Source organism: Dipodomys spectabilis, unplaced genomic scaffold (assembly GCF_019054845.1).
Source record: "Dipodomys spectabilis isolate Male_0828 unplaced genomic scaffold, ASM1905484v1 ptg000096l, whole genome shotgun sequence".
In the NCBI taxonomy this organism is placed as follows: Eukaryota; Metazoa; Chordata; class Mammalia; order Rodentia; family Heteromyidae; genus Dipodomys; species Dipodomys spectabilis.
The window spans coordinates 29878001-29896281 of NW_024870773.1; the positions used below are offsets into that span (position 1 = coordinate 29878001).

General features: G+C 40.7%; 1 protein-coding gene across 3 annotated transcripts in view; it reads left to right on the forward strand.

Moving 5' to 3' along the window:
- Positions 1-18281, forward strand: part of Cul2 (cullin 2) — a 91558-nt gene that overhangs the window by 35207 nt on the left and 38070 nt on the right. For all 3 annotated transcript variants that reach the window (XM_042686091.1, XM_042686090.1, XM_042686089.1), the window contains exons 5-6: positions 5708-5813; positions 11784-11866. In XM_042686091.1, coding sequence (XP_042542025.1) covers positions 5708-5813; positions 11784-11866 — 189 coding nt within the window. The remainder of the gene's footprint in view (positions 1-5707; positions 5814-11783; positions 11867-18281) is intronic.

Here is an 18281-nt window from a genome sequence, read left to right on the forward strand (position 1 = left end):
GTGGTTTATTGGAGATAAGAGTCTCACAGACTTTCCTGCCCAGGCTAGCTTTGAACTGCGATCTTCAGATCTCAGCCTCCTGAGTAGTTAGGATAGTAGGCGCCCAGCTCTGCTCAGTCTTTTTATTGCCGGTCCTGAGTCTTGAACTTGAGGTCTGGTCTCTGTCTCTGAGCTTTGTTTGTTCAAGGCTAATGCTCCACCACTTGAGGCACTTCTGTTTTGTGGTGGTAAGTGGAGTTGAATTCATGGACTTTCCTTCCTGGACTGGCTTTGAACTGCAGTCTTCAGATCTCAGCCTCCTGAGTAGCTAGGATTACAAGTATAAGCCACTGGTGCCTGGCCAATGGTCAGTCTTTTATGTTGTTTGTCTTCCTTTGCTTCACTGATTGATCTCTGATTTTTATAACAAAACTGCAGTTTAAATTGTCTGCTTTATAAACTGGGCTTATTTCTTAATGGCCCAGGGCCTTCTGAAGAACAAAATGCAATAATAAATCTAGGCTTTTTATAAAGTGGTGTCTGCTGTACATTAAGTCTTTGATTTTTTTTCCGTCTTCTACTAACATGAGATAAATTAGAATTCCTGGTTAAGACCTGGGGATATATATTGGCATGAGTATGGACTTGGATTTGATCTCTAGCAAAACGTGTACACACACACACATGTGCGCTCGTGCGCACACAATTGTGCACACGCATGGACCCACTCCCCTAGATGAAATGTAGGGGAATTTGAAGGGTAAGAGTTCATGCGTGTTCATTGATGCATGCTTTTGTCATTGTGGGGGTCAAGTGGATATTTGGTTTGTTGACGACTTCAGAGTGCACCATACTTTGAGATTTCTCTTTAGCTGATAAGATTTAATAACGATTTAAGGAGTTTTTTTACTCTTGTTTTCTAAGAATTTACTTGGCTCTTTTTTTGTTTACCAAAATTAATTAATATACAGTTTATGTACAAGTGCAAGCGTGTGTGTGTGTGTGTGTGTGTGTGTGTGTGTGTGTGTGTGTGTGTGTGTGTGTGTGTGTGTGTGTGTGTAAAGCCTTGGAGGGATGGTATCTCCTTACTTCCTTTCCTACTTCTCTCTCTCCCTCCTCTCCTCTTCCCCCTCTCCCTTTTTCCCTTTCCTCCCCCCCCTCCTCCTGGTTGCTGTCCTTGAGCTAAATTTTGTTCAAGGCTAGTACTCTACCACTTGAGCCTCAGCTCCACTTCCAGTGTTTTGATGGTTAATGAAATAGTCTCAAAGACTTTCCTGCCCTGGCTAGCTTTGAATTGGACAAATTTTAGCCTCTTGAGTACATGTGATTACAGGTATGAGCTACTGGAGCCTGGCATCCCTTGGTTCTTTACTCATGGCAGGATCTTGTTACCACTAGCCACGTCCCAGTCCTGGCCTTTTCTCATTAATTAGGAATATGAGTTTCATGGACTTTTCTGCTGAGGCTACCTTTGAACACCAGTCCTCAGATCTCAGCCTCCTGAGTAGCTAGGATTTATAGGCAAGAGCCACTGGTGCCTAGATGGTATCTACATTTTTAAAAAAAATTTACTTTTATTGTAAAGAAACTGTACAGAGGGGTTACAGTTACATAGGTAAGGAGTACATTTCATTTCATTTCTGTTTTTTTTTTATTTTTTTGGGTCCGGTTGTGGAGCCTTAACTCTGGGCCTGGGTGCTGTCCCTCAGCTCTTCAGCTCAAGGCTAGCGCTCTACCAGTTGAGCCACAGCGCCACTTCCGGCTTTTTTCTTTTTGCTTATGTGGTGCTGAGGAATCGAACCCAGGGCCTCATGCATGCAAGGCAAGTGCTCTACCACTGAGCCACCTTCCCAGCCCCTACATTTCATTTCTTACGGAACATTGTTACCCCCTCCTTTGCTTTTTTCCTACTATCCCTTCCCTCCCCCACCTTGGTATCTACATTTTTACAGTAGAAGAAATTAAAGCTTGGAAAGATTTACAAGTTAGCTTGAGATCACTTAACTTTTGAGTAATGGCAGAATTAAAACCTAGGTAAGAGATTTTTCAAAGCTTATCTCCTATATACTACTTTAATTTTGTTCCAAACATACTTTTAGTCATTTATAGGTTATAATCCCATCCTTTTTCTTAAAAGAAAAAAGTTACCACAGGATATTGTTTTACAAATTCTATTAATAATATTATAGAAATTCAAAGCATGTTTATTTATTTGTTTATTTATTTTTGCCAGTCCTGGGGTTTGAACTCAGGGCCTGGTTGGGCATTGTCCCTGAGCTGCTTTTGCTCAGACAAGGCTAATAATTCAGCCACAGGGCCACTTGTGTTTTTTTGTTTTTTGTTTATGTGATACTGAGGAATCAAACCCAGTGCTTCATACTTGCTATGCAAGCACTCTAAGCTACATTCCCCGCTCTCAAAGCATGTTCATTTGCTAGGAAAACATATCCATATAGGTATTGCACTAAGATTTCTTTGCAGATATTGTATCTTTATAGATATTCGTATCAACATAGATTATTTAATAGATTGTTATTTAATTTAGTCAATTGATATTCAGTTAACATGGATATTGTTTTATAATAAAAAGTGTGCATTTTGTAGAAATGTTTCAGATCCACAAGAGGATCTAGGGATGATTGTTTCAGTGATGTTCACAAAGTCTGTAAAATATACTTTGTATAAGCACATGTATGGGGCTGGGAAGGTGGCTCAGTGGTAGAGCGCATGCCTTGCATGCCAGAGGCCCTGGGTTCGATTCCTCAGCACCACATAAGCAAAATTAAAAAAGCTGGAAGTGGCGCTGTGGCTCAAGTGGTAGAGCGCTAGCCTTGAGCTGAAGAGCTGAGGGACAGCGCCCAGGCCCAGAGTTCAGGCCCCATGACCGGACCCCCCCCAAATAAACAAAAAAAAACAAGCATATGTAAGTTTAATTTCTGTATTATGACTTGTAACTTTTTGTTTTTTTGGTTGTGGGGCTTAAACTCAGGGCCTGGGCCCTGTCTTTGAGCTTTTTTGCTCAAGGATACTTTTCTACCACTTAGAGTCACAGCACTGCTTCTGCTTTTCTGGTGGTTAATTGGAGATAAGAATCTCACAGACTTTCATTGCCCAGGTTGGCTTGGGACTGTGATCTTCAGATCTCAGCCTCCTGAGTAGCTAGGATTACAGGCATGAGCCACCAGTGCCTGGCAAGACAGGCTTTTTAAGTAGTCACAATAGCTAGGCCCTGGTGGCTCATGCCTGTAATCCTAGCTACTCAGGAGGCTGAGATCTGAGGATCACGGTTCAAAGCCAGCCCAAGCAGGAAACTCCGTGGCTCAAGCGGTAGAGTGCTTGCCTTAAGCTGAAGAGTGCAGAGAAAGCACCCAGGCCCAAGTTCAAGCCCCACCACTGACAAAAAAAAAAAAAAAAGAAAAAGCCTGTCTTGAGCTGTATGTATATGTGTGTATTTGTGTGTGTGTGTGTGTGTGCATGCACGCACACATGTGTGAGCCTGTGCAGGTGTGCAAGTGCTGGTCCTGGGTCTTGAAATCAGGGTCTGGGCAAATGCTCAAGGCTAATGCCCTACTACTTGAGCCACAGCTCCATTTCCAACTTGGAAGTTTATTGGAGGTAAGAGTCTTATGGGCTTTCCTGCCCAGGCTGAATTGGAACTGTGATCATCCTATCTAAGCCTGTTGCATGGCTAAGATTATTAGGTGTGAGCCATCAATACTTAGCCTCTGCTTAAGCTTTTAACTGTCAAGTACAGGTCTGACTTATTTCCTGTGTAGTTTTCTTTAAAGTGCTCTGGACTGCATCTGACACATGATATGATCCAAAGAAATATTAGCAATTTTATTTCCTGATGTACATGGTTTTAATGATCTGTTTAACTTCAGCTGTTTGTAAATGCTAAGTAGACTAACATTTTGGTGTAGTAAACCTCAGAAATGTGTGTATTTTAACATACTGAATTTCTTTTTCTGTTAATAGCCTTTTATATATTGGCAGAACCTTGTGAAACATTAAAACATTAAAGGAATTAAGGTGAAATCTAGGATGATGAAAATATATACTTGAACATTAAAAGCCCTTGTGGAACATTTTATTTCAGAACTCAGTATTCATCTTCAAATTCATTACAGTTATTAGTCTTAGAAGATGTGGAATGTTTTTCATAATCTCTATTCTTTTGGTAGAACTCAATCTATTCAGTTTTACCAATAATCTTGCTCTTGGGAACGATCTATATTCTCTTTTTCTTACCTACTGATTGTGATCTGATCATAGTCTCGTGTGTGTGTGTGTGTGTGTGTGTGTGTGTGTGTGTGTGTGTGTGTGTGTGTGTGTGTGTGTGTGTGTGTGTGTGTTTCATGTTTGCTGGTACTGGGGCTTGAACTCAGGATCTGGGTGCTCTCCCTTAGCTTTTTTACTCTGGCTTTTTAGTGGTTAATTGGAAATAATAATCTTACAAATTTTCAACCCAGGCTGACTTTGAACTGCAATCCTCAAATCTCAGCCTCCTGAGTAGTTGAGTTATTAAAAAAAATAAAAATAAAGAATTATATTTCTTTGGCTGAATTGACTTAACTGTGATCTTTTATCCTTTTTTTCTGTTAATCTTTTTTTTTTGGGGGGGGGGTCAGTCGTGAGTCGAACTCTGGGCCTCGGTGCTGTCCCTGAGCTCTTCAGCTCAAGGCTAGTGCTTACAGTTTCCTGGTGGTTAATTGGAGATCAGAGTCTCCTGGAGTTTCCTGCCCAGGCTGGCTTTGAACCGTGATCCTCAGATATCAGCCTCCTAAGTAGCTAGGATTACAGTCATGGGCCACTGGTGCCTGGCTTGTTAAATTTTTTATAATGTTGACTTCATCTAAGAGTTGGGAATTAGCAAATTAGACTGTCAAAAGTCTCACCCTTGATTATTCAACTGTGTGCATATTGGGAATTTTTACAGCAGAACTCCTGAGATTTTAAAATGTGACTGGGTAATAGTATTTTTTTCTGGTCTAAAGGTGTTTGTTGTCTCTCAGGGCCTTGCAGAAAGAGTGTAGGTAATTTAATCTTTTTCATTGTATTCATTTCTAAGCTTTACATATTTACTTTTGGACTTACCAGTGAACTATTCTGTGATTTATTTTTAATATTTTGATGTATTTTTCATTAACTTTCAATTTTAAATTTTTCTCATTTTTAGTTATTATAAAGGTTATGTATAGAGGGGTTACAGATATAATAAGTCAAGAGACATTTCTTTTTCTTCTTCTTCTTTTTTTTTTTTTTTTTTGTCGGTCATGGGGCTTGAACTCTGGGCTTGGGCGCTGTCCCTGCGCTCTTCAGCTCAAGGCGAGCACTCTACCGCTTGAGCCACAGTGCCACTTCCGGTTTTCTAGTGGTTTATTGGAGGTAAGAGTCTCACAGACTTTCCTGCCTGGGCTGGCTTTGAACCATGATCCTCAGATCTCAGCCTCCTGAGTAGCTAGGCTTACAGGTGTGAGCCACTGGCGCCCAGCTAAGAGTACATTTCTTTTTGGACAGTGTCACCCCTTTCCTCTCTCTCTCCCAGTTTTTCCTACCCATCCCCACCTATAAGTTGTATAGTTAATTTTCAACATAGTGTTTAATGAATACCAGTACTGCATTTGTTTATACTTAATCTATTAGCTTGAAATGATCCTTTCAAAGCTGAACTTGTTTTCTCACTGACATTGACTTAGCATACAGTGATACTACATTTGTTTTTCAGGTATCTCAACACTCAGTTTATTAAAAAGAATAAGTTGACTGAAGCTGATCTTCAGTATGGCTATGGTGGAGTAGATATGAATGAACCACTTATGGAAATAGGAGAGGTAATACATTTTTTGAAATGATTGCAAACATAAGTGTTTTAATATATTGAATGATTTTATTCAATGTCTTTTTTAAAAAAAGGATACCAAATTGATTATCTTAATATTGTCAAGATTAAAACATTCTAGTGTAAATAAAATGCTATGATTTCCTTCTTTTTTTTTTTTTTTTGTCAGTCATGGGGCCTGAACTCTGGGCCTGGGCGCTATCCCTCTGCTCTTCAACTCAAGGCTAGCCTCTACCACTTGAGCCATAGGGCCACTTCTATCTTTTCTGTTTGTGTGGTGCTTAGAATTTGACCCCAGGGTCTCATGCATGCTAGGCAAGCATTCTACCCACTGAGCCACCTTCCCAGCCCAAATGCTATGATTTCTAAGAATCTTTTAATAGATTGGAGACAGAAAAATATGGAAAATCGCTATTTTCTAATTAAATTTATGGTAGATGAATAATAGGATTTATGATTCTGCAGTGTGGAAAAAAAACCTCAGAAATTATTTAGGAATGCTGACTCCTGTAATTTAAAAGTACAAAGGACAAAGAGTTAAAAAGTAGTTAGATGAGAAGAAACAGATTATGGATCTAACAAACTACTTACATAAAACATAAAGATACAACAAAATTTTGAGTTAAAGTAATTATTCAAGTTTTGAGGATTTAGTGCAATTTTTTAAAATTTTATTTTATTGTAAAGATACTGTACAGAGGTGTTACAGTTACGTGAGTAATGAGTACATTTCTTGTCCACCATTGTTACCTCCTCCTTTATGTTTTCCCACCATCCCTTCCCTCCCCCATTGGTGCAAATTTAAATGTGAAAAATTATATACTGATTTTTTTAAATACTCTGTACAAATTTATTTGATATTTATTGTGTGGCCACGCATTTGGGGGTGAACAGACAGAGGTCCTTGTCCACAGGAAACTTGTAAGATCATGGAGGGAAGCAGATAAAGAAATTAATGTTAGCTGGGTGCCAGTGGCTCACGCCTGTAATCCTAGCTGCTCAGGAGGCTGAGACTTGAGGATCATGGTTCAAAGCCAGCCCAGGCAGGAAAGTCTGTGAGACTCTTATCTCCAATAAAGCACTGGAATACTAGAAGTGGCGCTGTGGCTCAAGTGGTAGAGCAGTCGCCTTGAGCTGAAGAGCTGAGGCACAGCGCCCAGGCCCAGAGTTCAAGCCCCATAACCGACCAAAAGAAAAAATTAATGTTAACTTGTGATGAATGTTACTGAATGAAGTAGGTGAGATGCACCAATATTACTAATTTAAATTAGCATATTCCTCTTAGAAAGAAATTGATCAGTGTCTTTCAATAGATTTAAAAATGTTCAACATGTATGGGTAGAGGAGGAGGTGATGCTGGAAATGGAACTCAGGGCCTTGTGCACACTAGGCAAGCACTCTGCCACTGAGTTTACTTTCTTCACCCTAGCCCCCCTTCTTTTTTTTTGTCATTCTTGGATCTTGAACTCCAGCCTAGGTGCTGTCCTTGAGCTCTTTGGCTCAAGGCTAGTAGTTTACTACTTTGAGCCACAGTGCCACTTCTGGTTTTTTGGTGATTAATTGGAAACAAATGTTTCATGGACTTTCTTGCCAGGGCTGGTTTGGGACTGAGATCCTCAGATCTCAGCGTCCTGAGTAGCTAGGATTACAGGCATGACCGACCAGCACCAGGCTTACCCCAGCCCATTAAACACTTGAAAAATAATAAGAAAAAAAGGTTAAAAGTATCTTTGAACAGCTGTTCTTAGATGGCAGATAATAGGTAAACAATTTAACTTTGTGAAATCCAACAATAAAATCCATACACAGAATATATAGAGGTAAATAAAGGTAAATAAGTGAATAACTTAATAGAAACCTCACCAAGGGGAAAATAAATTTTGAAAAAAATTGAACATCTATGTTTAATAAACTAAAATGATAGCGAAAAAAGATGCAGAGGAAAAAGTGTGAGATGAACCAAAAGTCATTTTTGTTCATTTTGTTGGTGTTCTAATCCAACCCAGGGCCTTGCAGATGCTAGGCAAGTGTTCTGTCACTGAAATACATCCTTAGTCCCCCAACAAAGTGGTTTGAATTCAGGGCCTCATGTTCTTGCTTAGCTTTTTTTTTTTTTTTCCAGTCCTGGGGCTTGATCTCAGGGCCTGGGCAAATGTCCCTGAGCTTCTTTTGCTCAAGGCTAGCACTCTACCACTTGAGCCACAGTGCCACTTCTGTTTTTTCTTTTTATATAGTACTGAGGAAGTGAACCCAGTGCTTCATGCATGCTAGGCAAGCCTCTACCACTAAGGCACATTCCCAGCCCTCCCCTAACCCCAAATCTTAATAGTATTTGCTTTCAGTTACCCTGAGCACCAGTACCATCAAAACCTACTCAATTTGATTGGTAGCTTTCCTGTATTTGCATTCCTTATGTACATATATTTATATGTATGCATATGTATATGCTTATATGTATGCGTATAATATATACATATATTTCAGCTTATATGTGTGTCTATAATATATATAGACACACATACATACATATACACATGTATACGCATACATATATCAGCTTACTCCCTACCCCCAGATTGGAACTAACTTAGTATCTGATGCTTTCCTTCATTGGCTGGCATTGTACCACCTGAGCCATACCTCTAACCCCTATATTATAATTTCAATGTTACATTAATTTTATGTGCACACAGGTATGCACGTGTGTTGGTAATGGGATTTGAATTCGGGGCCTCCATCTTTGTTGTTTTGCTCAGGACTGGGTTCTGCCACTTGAGCCACATCTCCACATCCAGTATTTGACTAGTTAACTGAAGATAAGAGTCACATGAAGTCTCAGGGTTTTTCTCTCCAAGCTGGCTTTGGACTAGAATCCTCATATCTTTGCCTCCTACGTTGCTAGGATTAAAAGCATGAACCACCAGTGTCTGACTTTTTTTTTTGTCAGTTGTAGGGCTTGAACTCTGGGCCTGGGTGCTGTCCCTCAGCTCTTCAGCTCAAGGCGAGTGCTCTACCACTTGAGCCACAGTACCTCTTTTGGTTTCCTGGTGGTTAATTGGAGATAGGAGTCTCAAGGACATTCATGCCCAGACTAGCTTTGACCAAGATCCTCAGATCTCAGCCTCCTAGGATTACAGGCATGAGCCAGTGGCTCCTGGCTTGACATTTTTTAGTCTTTATTTATTTATTTATTTATTTATTTTTGTGCCAGTTCTGGGATTTGAACTCTGGTCTGAGCCCTGTCCCTGATTTTTTTTTTTCTTTCTTCTCAAAGCTAGCACTCTACCACTTGAGCCACAGCTCTTTTTCTGACTTTTTTTGGTTGGCTAATTGAAGATAAGAGTCTCATAAATTTTCCTGCCTGGTGTTGCTTGAAACCATGATACTTAGATCTCAACCTTCCAAGTACCTAGGATTACAGGTGTGAGCCACTGGTACCTAGCCTGTTCATTATTATTTTTATTATTATTATTATTATTTTATTTTGGTCCGGTCATGAGGCCTGAACTCTGGGCCGGGGCGCTGTCCCTCAGCTCTTCAGCTCAAGGCTAGCACTCTACCACTTGAGCCACAGCGCCACTTCCAGCTTTTTTCTTATGTGGTGCTGAGGAATCGAACCCAGGGCCTCAGGCATGCAAGGCAAGCACTCTACCACTGAGCCACCTTCCCAGCCCCTTTTTATTATTTTTTTGAGATAGGACCTTGCCTTTTAGCTCAGGCTGGCCTGCAAGTTTAGTTCATCCTGCCATAGCTTCTAAGAGCTGAGAATACAAGTGCATGCCAACATGTCCAGATGGTGTTCAGTTTTAAACAGCGTTAAGCCAGGCACTGGTGGCTCACACCTGTAATCCTAGCTCCTCAGGAGACTGAGATCTCAGGATCTCGATTCAAAGCCAGCCCAGGCAGGAAAGGTCTTGAGACTCTTATTTCCAATAAACCACTCAGAAAACTGGAAGTGATGCTGTGGTAGAGCAAGTGGTAGAGCACTAGCCTTGAGGTAAAGAGCTGAGGGACAGCGCCCAGGCCCAGAGGTCAAGCCCTACGACCGACAAAAAACAAAACAAACAAAAAGGCCACCAGTGGATAATGACACATCTACAATCTGAACATCTGGGAGACAGAGGCTGATGGAGAATTTGAGGCCAGCCTGGGCTAACATAGTGAGTCCATTTGAAAACAAAGTCAAAGAAAGCTCAGCAACAACAAAACAACAAAAACTGATTAAACGTTAAAAAACAGAACAACCATGAACAAAAACCAAGCACAGATTAGTACGTTGGCACTTGACAAAAGCCTGGCAGTTGTTGTCAAAGATGTAGGCGGCTAGTGGAATTTGCACCAATTGCCATGGGATGCTATGGGGAGTGGAAGACCATGCAGCTTTGCCTAGTAAAGCCACATGTGTGCCCAGCATACAACACCTCAACTTTTACATGTATGCCAGGGAATCTAGCTTATGTGAGTAAGAAAATTCTATGTAATTAAATATAATAGGAATTTTACATAATAGTATTTTTCTCAGATGAAAACTGGAATCACAAGTCCATGTCAGCAGTGGAATGGAAAATTAAGCCATGCCACATTCAAATAATAGAATTCTGTATAGCAGTGCCAGTCATTACTATAGTGAGATGTTTCTGTTTTCATAGGTTTTTTTTTTTGGTCCGGTCGTGGGGCCTGCACTCTGGGCCTGGGCGCTGTTCCTCAGCTCTTCAGCTCAAGGCTAGCGTTCTACCACTTGAGCCACAGAGCCACTTCCGGCTTTTTCCTTTTTGCTTATGTGGTGCTGAGGAATCGAACCCAGGGCCTCATGCATGCAAGGCAAGCACTCTACCACTGAGCTACCTTCCCAGCCCTGTTTTCATAGGTTTTAATAACAACTTTTGAATTAAAAAATCAGGGAGAGGGACTGGGAAGGTGGCTCAGCGGTAGATTGCTTGCCTCTCATGCATGAGGCTCTGGCTTTGATTCCTCAGCACCATATAAACAGAAAAGACTGGAAGTGGCATTGTGGCTCAAGTGGTAGAGTGCTAGCCTTAAGCTGAAGAGCTCAGGGACAGTGCCCAGGACTAGAGTTCAAGCCCTACAACTGACCAAAAAACAAAACAAAAATAATCACAGAGAGGAATAGACAGTGTAGCTTTTATTGAGATCAGATCTGATCAATTTGAAACTGTTTGGTGGACTTGCATGTATGCTTATTAGAACTGTAGCCAGGGGAGTAATTTTACACAAAACTAAGGATAATTAACTTCTTAAGGTAGTGGTGAGGTTCTATATTGTTGGGTAGTGGATTCAGGAGTGTCTTGCCTCTTTACAGCAACTTGGTGATTTTTGTGTAACATATTATAATTTAAAAAATTGTCACTGGCTCTGGTGGCTTACGCCTGTAATCCTAGCTACTCAGGAGGCTGAGATTTGAGGATCACGGTTCAAAGCTAGCCCAGGCAGGAAAGTCTGAAACTCTTACCTCCAGTTAACCACCAGAAAACTGGACATAGTGCTGTGGCTCAAGTGGTAGAGTGCTAGCCTTGAGCTGAAGAGCTGGAGGACAGCACCCAGGCCCAGGCCCAGAGTTCAGGCCCCACAACTGACAAAAAAAAAAGAAACTGAAGGAAAATGAAAAGATTTTTTTCTTTGTTGTTGTTGTTGGTTGTGGGGCCTGGGTCTGGGCGCAGTCTCTCAGCTCTTCAGCTCAAGGCTAGCGCTCTACCACTTGAGCCACAGTGAGCACTCTCGGCTTTTTCTGCTTATGTGGTGCTGAGGAGTCGAACCCAGGGCCTCAGGCATGCAAGGCAAGCGCTCTACCACTGAGCCACCTTCCCAGCCCTCCTTCAGTTTCTTTTTATATTTTGAAATATTACTAACATTTCTCTTGATGAGTATTTTTACTTTTACAAAAAATTTGAACAAATGTTGAATTACTTAATTCAGCCTTGATGATTTTTATTTTTCCTGGCAGCTAGCATTGGATATGTGGAGGAAATTGATGGTTGAACCTCTTCAGACCATCCTTATCCGAATGCTGCTTCGAGAAATTAAAAAGTGAGTCTTGGTATTTATCTTTTCTAAGTTTGTTCTACTTGGCTGTTTGATACAAAGTTTAAAAATAATACATAGTTAATATGGCTACTGAATGGACTTAAGCCTTATTTATTGTAATGAGTAGATTGTAATGAATAAAACAACCTCATGCCACTCTTAAAGTTTTTTGAATCTTTTTCTTTAATTTTGGCATGTTTTTGGCTCTTCACACATAGCTTAATATTCATAGTAAAGAAATAGGTTTCTGAAGGAAACAACTTCAGTCCTGAAACCTCTAATGTATTCAAGAAGTGAGATTGCTATGTTTGGATACATCCTCTCAGTTTAAGACCCAATGATGATTAACTATTTAGGAAAACACTTTCTACTAGTTACTTGATGTTTATTAGCTTGAACTTTAGACTCATTGTCTTGTCTTTGATTGGGGAGGTTATCATTGGAGAATTGTTAGTCATGGCTCAGAAAGATTGACTCTTCGTGTAATTGCTGTGTGACGATGATCGGGCATATGACAGTTTTCCTGTGAAGTCCCAGAACATGTTTGGATCAGTTCTTAGAATGTCTGGTAAAACCCTGTCCTCCCCCTGAAGCCATCCTCATTCTAGGAATTCATACTGTACCACTTGAGCCATATCTCCAGTCTTCATATAGGGCTTATCTAGAGAATTATTGCAGTGTGCCAAATGCCACTCCTTGGGGATGTGCTTCCTTCAGCAGGTCAGATGTGGAGAGGCTTTTAACATGAGAGGTAATTTGTCACGTCTTAATACAGGACTCCATGTAGGAAGGAATTAAGCATATACACAGTATAAATAGAACTGATAAGAAACTTTTTTTTTTCCCTTTGGGTGTCGTGGGCCTGAACTCTGGGCCTGGGCACTCAGCTCTTCAGCTCAAGGCAAGCGCTCTACCGCTGAGCCAGCTTCCCAGGTGCTTGCACCTCTTAATGGACACCATCCTCTTGGATCTGCAGTTAGGCTGAACACATTCAAGCCTCAGCAGGATGTTCTTGGTGGTTTTAGCCTTCTTTTGGATTATTGGTTTTGCCCACCATAGCCGCTATGCTTCCCATCCTAATACCTCTTCCCTTGGGCATACAGGGAATCTTTGTCTACTTTTTTTTTTTTTTTTTTTTGGGTCCGGTCGTGAGGCCTGAACTCTGGGCCTGGGTGCTGTCCCTCAGCTCTTCAGCTCAAGGCTAGCACTCTTACCACTTGAGCCACAGCGCCACTTCTGGCTTTTTTTTCTTTTTGCTTATGTGGTGCTGAGGAATCGAACCCAGGGCCTCAGGCATGCAAGGCAAGCGCTCTACCACTGAGCCACCTTCCCAGCCCATCTTTGTCTTTTTGTACTGATCAATTAATGAGGCTGGTGCTTACCACACTTCTTATAGCAAGTCCTGGTTTGGGGTACATTGACTATTTTTGAGGTAGAGCTGTCAAGTGACTCAGGGCACACATGATATGTGCCTCACATCACCCTGAGGAAAAGCCATTTTACTTTTTAAGACCTTTAGTGTTTTTTTTAAATTATTGTGGGAGATGAATGAAATTCATTAAATAGAAGAAAGTAGGTATATTGCCAGTTGCAATGAAAAAGGAATCCCTTATATACTATTGGAACACTTGTTTGTTACATTAAATGGATTCAAAATATTCTATATAATAACTTTCTAATGTTCTTTGGCCAAAAATTATAATGAAGTTCTTTCTTTCTCTCTGAATTTGTAACAATATGAAATATGTTCCTGTTACTATTTTTTGAGGGCTTTTGTGTGTGTGTGTGTGTGTAATTATTTAAGGTGTTTATTATAAAATGAAATGAAGCCTAGCTACTCAGGAGGCTGAAATCTGAGGATCATGGTTCAAAGTCAGCCTGGGCAGGAAACCCTGTGAGACTCTTATCTCCAATTAATCACTCAGAAAACTGGAAGTAGCATTGTAGCTCAAGTGGTAGAGTGCTCACCTTGAGGTGAAGAGCTGAGGGACAGTGCCCAGGCCCAGAGTTCAAGCCCCACAACCAATAACAACAACAAAAAAGAAGGCCATACAATAGTAATGTAGAGCATAATGAATTATTGTAAGGAGAATACTGCTACATCTACTATCCTGGTCAAGAAGTAGAATCATTCCAGCCATGCTACAACTTCTCTCCATCCTTTCTTCAAATGTACCCTTTAATTAGTCTGATTTTTACGGTAGCTGTTTTGTTTTGTTTTGAGTAAGTATTATTACCTACAAGTACATTCCTAGGTTTTGTGGTTTAGACTTACTGATTTTTTTCAAAAACAAAAAACCCAAAATATCCCTTTAAGATCTTCTATTCAACAGGTTTCCTTTCTGTCCCTTTTCCCCATTGTAATTGTTGGTACCTTCTGACTTTCCTACCACCTCTGTTTTGCTGATTGCAAATGTGAGGCATAGCTTAATGTATTTCTTTGTGCTGTGTTTTCTGGAGTTTGAAGGCTTTTTCAGACTCAGATTTCATCCTTCTTGCAAGATTATAAATGATGTTATGTTCTCCTGTAATACCAGATTTTTCAGTCTTTATTCTTCTTTCCTTCTGTTTTTCCTATCTCCTTTCCACCCGTTCTCCTAGTGTTTTGCCTATGCTAGGCATGTTTTTGTTACTTTTCATGTTAATAGCCATTGATGCTCAATCCTAACATCAACTGACTCTTCTTCTTCTTCTTTTTTTTTGCCAGTCCTGGGCTTTGCACTGAACTCTGAGCTTAAGTGCTGTCCTTAAACCTTTTTGCTAAATGTTAGCACTCTACCACTTGAGCCACAGTTCCACTTTGGGCTTTTTGGTGATAGTCTCATGGACATACTTGACTAGGCTGGTTTCTAACCGTGATCCTCAGAGCTCAGCCTCCTGAGTAGCTAGGATTACTGGCATGAGACCAGTACCTAGCATCAAGTGACTTTTGAGGTCTATAAAATGGTATAAAATTATAATCCTATTTTTTTGCCCATTCTTGGGCTTGAACTCAGGGCTTGGACACTGTCCCCGAGCTTCTTTTGCTCAAGGCTAGCACTCTACCACTTGACCCACAGCACCACTTTCGGCTTTTTCTGTTTATGTGGTACTGAAGAATAGAACCCAGAGCTTCATGAATGCTAGGCAAACACTCTACCACTAAGCTACATTCCCAGCCCAAGTCTTGGGCTTTAAACTAGGAGTCTGGGCACTGTTCATGAGGCAAACAGTCTACCACTAAGCCACATTCCCAGCCTAATCCTGTCATTTTACCACTTAGATATAAACAGATACCAATGCCCTCATCTACTATTACAAGTGGTAAAGTGCATCTAAGAAAGGAAAAGCACCTGCTTATTTCATTTCTCTTCTTAGACTTACACATATTTGGTAAGCTGCTTTTGATTTTAAGTCTTATTTGTTATGGCTTACATTGTTTCTCTGTGGCTCATTGGGGCCAGAGTCTTTCTGATGTGATCCTACTCATGTCTGATAGTTGTCTTGCTATCTGGTAGGTCAGGATGTTTCACACATATCTTGGACATTTTCTTCCATGGACCCGCTATCATCTTCTCAGTAAAAGAAAATTAGTCTAAGGCCAGGTGCTGGTGGCTCACACCTGTAATCCTAGCTACTCAGGAGGCTGAGATCTGAGGATCACGGTTTCAAAGCCAGCCTAGGCAGGGAAAGTGTGTGAGACTCTTATCTCCTACCTAGAAAACCGTAAGTGGCACTGTGGCTCAAGTTTTGAGCTGAAGAGCTGAGGGACAGCGCCCAGGCCTAGAATTCAAGTCTCACATCAACAAAAAAAAAAAAAAAAAGAAAATTAGTCTAAATATTCAAGTGATAGAAAATGTATTCTTAAAGAACTGAATATTCCAGGATCTTTTCTCTTTTCATAGTATTTCCCCTTTCTACAAGGTTATCTGTTAATATTCCACACTTTTTCTTATGAATTTTTAATTTCTTTTAGAAACTGCTAATATTTCTTTTTTTTTTTTTTTTTTGGGTCCGTTGTGGGGCTTGAACTCTGGGCCTGGGTGCTGTCCCTGCACTTTTCAGCTCAAGGCAGGCGCTCTACCACTTGAGCCACAGAGCCACTTCTGGTTTTCTAGTGATTTTTTATTGGAGATCAGAGTCTCATGGACTTTTCTGCCCGAGCTGGCTTTGAACCGTGGTCCTCAGATCTCAGCCTCCTAAGTAGCTAGGATTATAGGCATGAACCACCGGTGCCCAGCAGAAACTGCTAATATTTGTAATACTTGATATGGTTACATCTTCTGTGTGTGTGTGTGTGTGTGTGTGTGTGTGTGTGTGTGTGTGTGTGTGTGTATTCATACTTGGGCTTGGACTCAGGATCTGGACTCTGTCTCTTAGCTACTCTCAAGGCTACTCTTCTACGACTTGAGCCACAGCTTCACTTCTGGCTTATTTTTGGATAGTTATTTGGAAATTATATTCTTTTTTTTTTTTTAAATTTAATTTTATTTGTGAACATACTGTATAGAGGGGTTACAATTACATGGGCAGGATAATGCGTATATTTCTTACCAAGCATTGCAGCCTCCTCCTTTGGTTTACCCTTCACATCCCTTCCCAGCCTCCCCCCTCCCCCCTGGAAATTCTTATAGACGTTCCTGCCTGGGCTGGCTCTGAGTAGCTAGAATTATAAGCTTGAGCCATCAGTGCCCAGCTGGTTACATCTTATTTTATTAGTTTTTCTCTTAGTGATAGGTGTTAGTGTGTTTCCCATTTCACCCCTAGTACAGCTCTTGCTTCTGTTGGGCACCATTCAGGAATTTGAGAACAGAGTATGTCTATTTAGAACATTGTCAGCTTGCCCTATTCTTCTCAAGTAAGTACCTGCTTAATCACCCATACTTGATACTACAGATTTCACCAATCTAAGAAGAAAATTGTTCCATGATTTCTTCGTGCTATTTTTTTTGATGCAGAAATGGAGAACCCAGCTGCTATCTCAGACAGCTACTCCCTTCCCCCACAACAGTGTCTAGGCATAGAGGCTTCCCATTCCTTCTGGAGCAACACTGTCTGGTTCAGTGTGAGCAGATAGCATTCTAGCTCTATGCGCAGCTACAGAGACCTGCTAGTTCTCCTGAGCACTAGCTTTGTTCGAGTATATGCCACTTCTTGCCTTTCTCCTCCCCTTTTTTCTTACTCTCTCATCATAGTAGTTCTTTTCCTTGTACATTTGGTCTGCAGTTGATATTTGTTCTCTAATCCTCTTTCCATCTTTTCCCCAATTTTGGCAAGTCTAAAGGCTAATAGTAACAATCGAAAGTTAATGTCTTCGGTATTTTGGTGAATTAATCACCTTGAATAGTATAAATACTTTAACAGTCAATTCTCTCAATCCATAAATACAGGATGTCTTTTCAGTTTTTGTGTTCAAATTTCTTTCATAAATGTGTCCTATCATTTTCATTACAGATGTCTTTTACCTCTATGGTAAAGTTATTCCTAGGTATTTTATTTTTAAAGCTATTGTAAAAATGGGATTGTGTTCTTGATTTCTCATTTAGGTAATTCATTATTATCATACAACAATACTACTGAAACATGTTAATTTTGTATCCTATAAGTTTGCTGATTTCCAATTGAATTGCTGAATTGCTCCTGTTCCCTCTCCTTCCTTCAGCACTGGAGTCTGTAACTGGAGTCTGTAACCCTGCTAAGAAAACACTGTACCACTTGTCACATCCCTGCTCGTGATTTCTTCTACTTTTTTTTTTTTAATCCAAATTTGGATGCCCTTTATTTCATTCCCTGGTTGGCACTTCTAATAAGTGGTAGAGTAAGCATTTTTATTTTGTTCCAGATCCTTTTTTTTTTTTTTTTTGGTCGGTTGTGGGGCCTGAACTCTAGGCCTGGGTGCTGTCCCTCAGCTCTTCAGCTCAAGGCTAGCGCTCTACCACTTGAGCCACAGCACCACTTCTGGCTTTTTCTGCTTATGTGGTGCTGAGGAATCAAACCCAGGGCCTCATGCATGCAAGGCAAGGACTCTACCACTGAGCCACCGTCCCAGCCCTTGTTTCAGATCCTAAGAGTAGAAGCTTTCAGCTTTGCCTCATTCATTATAATGATACTTGTTGGCTCATTATAAGGGACTTTCACTATGATTGTTTTTGTGCCAGTACTGGGGCTTAAATTCAAGGCCTCACATTCTTGCTTGGCCTCACATTCTTCCTCTGTCACTTCGAGCCAAACTTCCACCTCCACTTCCCTTTTGTCATGTTGAGGTGGTGAAATTCAAGTATCCTTTGATGAGCTCACATCCACCTTTTTTTTTTTTCTTTTTTGTCCATCTTGGGGCTTGAAATCAGGGCCTGGGCGCTTTCCCTGAGCTCTTTTGCACAAAGCTAGTGCTCTACCACTTGGAGCCACACTTCTACTTCCAGTTTTCTGGTGGTTAATT